The 2,355-nt window shown below is 32.6% G+C and overlaps 1 protein-coding gene across 1 annotated transcript in view; it reads left to right on the top strand.

Annotated features, from left to right (window-relative positions):
* The window catches only part of LOC108745851 (sodium-dependent nutrient amino acid transporter 1-like), a 31,085-nt gene that overhangs the window by 25,356 nt on the left and 3,374 nt on the right, over positions 1-2,355 (top strand). Inside the window, exons 4-5 of the mRNA XM_018482247.1 lie at positions 1,562-1,936; positions 2,054-2,243. Of these exons, the coding sequence (XP_018337749.1) occupies positions 1,562-1,936; positions 2,054-2,243 (565 nt within the window). The remainder of the gene's footprint in view (positions 1-1,561; positions 1,937-2,053; positions 2,244-2,355) is intronic.

Here is a 2,355-nt window from a genome sequence, read left to right as displayed (position 1 = left end):
ATATATAAGTTTATAGATAATTATATAAAATTATATATGAATCATTTTTTCCCGAGTAGCGGGAATAAAGTAGATATTTCAAGCCTTAATTTAAAAGAAAAACCATTATTCTATAATAATTATATAATTTTTTGCAAAGTTTCGTCAAAGTTGATAACAATTTTTCTATACTATAATTTTTTTGAGCATTGTACATATTAGGAGTGTGATTTAGTTTTAAAGGTTTTTTTTTCTCAAAAACTGATTTATTTAAACAAGATAGTGAACGAATACCTTAATCAATATATTTTCCTTCGTTTTGTATAACTTTTTCCCATCTTTCTGGCAGAAGGTAGATTCCGTGACGATAGAAAGATTCTTTTTTGGAGTTGATCCAATTTTCAACAAATTTTCACACATCTTCCGAATTATGAAAGTGTATATCCTCTAGAGCATGTTGCATTGACCGGAACAAGTGAACATCAGATGGAGCAATGTCTGAAGAATACGCAGGGTGCGGTAAGACTTCCCATTCCAGCTCTAATAGCGTTTGCTTCATATGAATGAATAATACAACATGATAATACAACATGAGGACGAGTATAGTCGTGAAAAATTTCCTCATTTGCTCGCAATTGGAGATCATTTTTGGTCTAATACTTGCTTCAATTTGTATAATTGTTGTCGATAACGATTAGCAGTGACAGTTTTTTTCGGATTTAATAGTTTATAGTACGCAACATCTTCTTGATCCACCAAATACACAGCAATATCTTCAAACTGTGAATATTGCGCCTCAAAGTAAATATTGCTGGTTGGCTTGGATCAACCTATGATTTTTTTTGTTTGGAATTATCAAAATAGATTCATTTTTTATCCCCAATAATAATTCGATACAAAAAATTCTTTTTTTTGTCTGGCGATCAATAAAATGGAAATGTTCAATCGGTTCACAATAACATGTTCCGATAACTAATGTGGAACTCTTTTTTCCTTCTTTGAATCTTTTCTATCTCATGTAAACGTTTAGTAACTGCACGATTAATATTTAATTCTCTGGCAAGTTCTGAAATGAATTGTGCTGGATTTGTGTCCAATAATGCTTGCAAATCTGCATTTTCTAGCTATTTTGGTTATTCCGAGCAATCTTTGCGTTAACATTGAAATCACTTTCGAATCGTCTGAACCAATATTCACATGTCTTAATTGATGGAGCAACATTATTATAAGTTTCTATTAGAATTCTATGACTTATACCATAGTCGCCGTCTTTTTTCGATTAAAAAACAAAAGCAATGTTGAAAATGCTCTTTAGGAATATTAATTTTTTTTAATGATATAAACACGATATTTACTGCGTCTATTGTTAATAAATGACTAAATATCATGGAGTAATAGTAAAGCATTAAGAAACAATAGCTGCAATTGGAATGTCTTCGATAACACTGACATTAGTGTCATCTCTTGACACTAAAATCCTCAAAACTAAATCACATTCCTAATGTATCATATTCAATATAACAATAATTGCACTAAAGGCATAGAAGGTACTAATTGTTTTTGAATATAAAATGATTTACAGACGAGTGGTGTTACACGAGAAGAAGAATATTGATGACGGAATCGGATGGCCGGATTGGAAGTTAACGTTATGCCTATTTGGCAGCTGGGCGGCAGTCTGCATGGTGCTCTTTCAGGGTGTAAAGAGCTCAGGAAAATTTTCTTATTTCCTAGCTATTTTCCCATACATTATACTGCTCGCATTACTAGTTCGTACGGTTACTCTAGATGGCTCAATGGATGGGATCTTGTATTTCATCACTCCGAAATGGTCCAAGCTTTTGGAGCCGACCGTTTGGTATGCAGCCGTGACTCAATGCTTTTTCTCACTCTCCGTCTGTTTCGGCAGCATCATCACGTACTCCTCACATAATAGTTTCAAGCACAACATTTACAGGTGAAATATGAAAAGTATATAATTATGAAAATAAATTACTCACGAAATTGTGTATGCGTTTATGTGTGAGCATTTTAAAGGCTTCATAAAATTATTCAATATAACATATGAACTTAGAGATGTCATAATAATTACTTCATTGGACACAATTACGAGTATGATAGCCGGCTGCACGATATTTGGGATCCTCGGCAATCTGGCATATGAATTAGGGGTGCAAGATATATCCAAAGTGGTCAAAGGCGGAGCTAGTTTAGCATTTGTGTCTTATCCCGATGCGATAGCGAAATTTAACTTTTTACCGCAGGTAATACTAATATTTATTTTGTTATATATAGGTATTGCCGTTTTTAATTGAAATGCCAAATGTTTTTTTTTTTAATGTAACATCTTATTTCTCCGTAAATTTATTCTATTGT

This window comes from Trachymyrmex septentrionalis, unplaced genomic scaffold (assembly GCF_001594115.1).
Source record: "Trachymyrmex septentrionalis isolate Tsep2-gDNA-1 unplaced genomic scaffold, Tsep1.0 scaffold151, whole genome shotgun sequence".
NCBI classification, from domain to species: Eukaryota; Metazoa; Arthropoda; class Insecta; order Hymenoptera; family Formicidae; genus Trachymyrmex; species Trachymyrmex septentrionalis.
The sequence above is the reverse complement of the archived record's forward strand: the minus strand, read 5'-3'. Positions and strand labels throughout refer to the sequence as shown.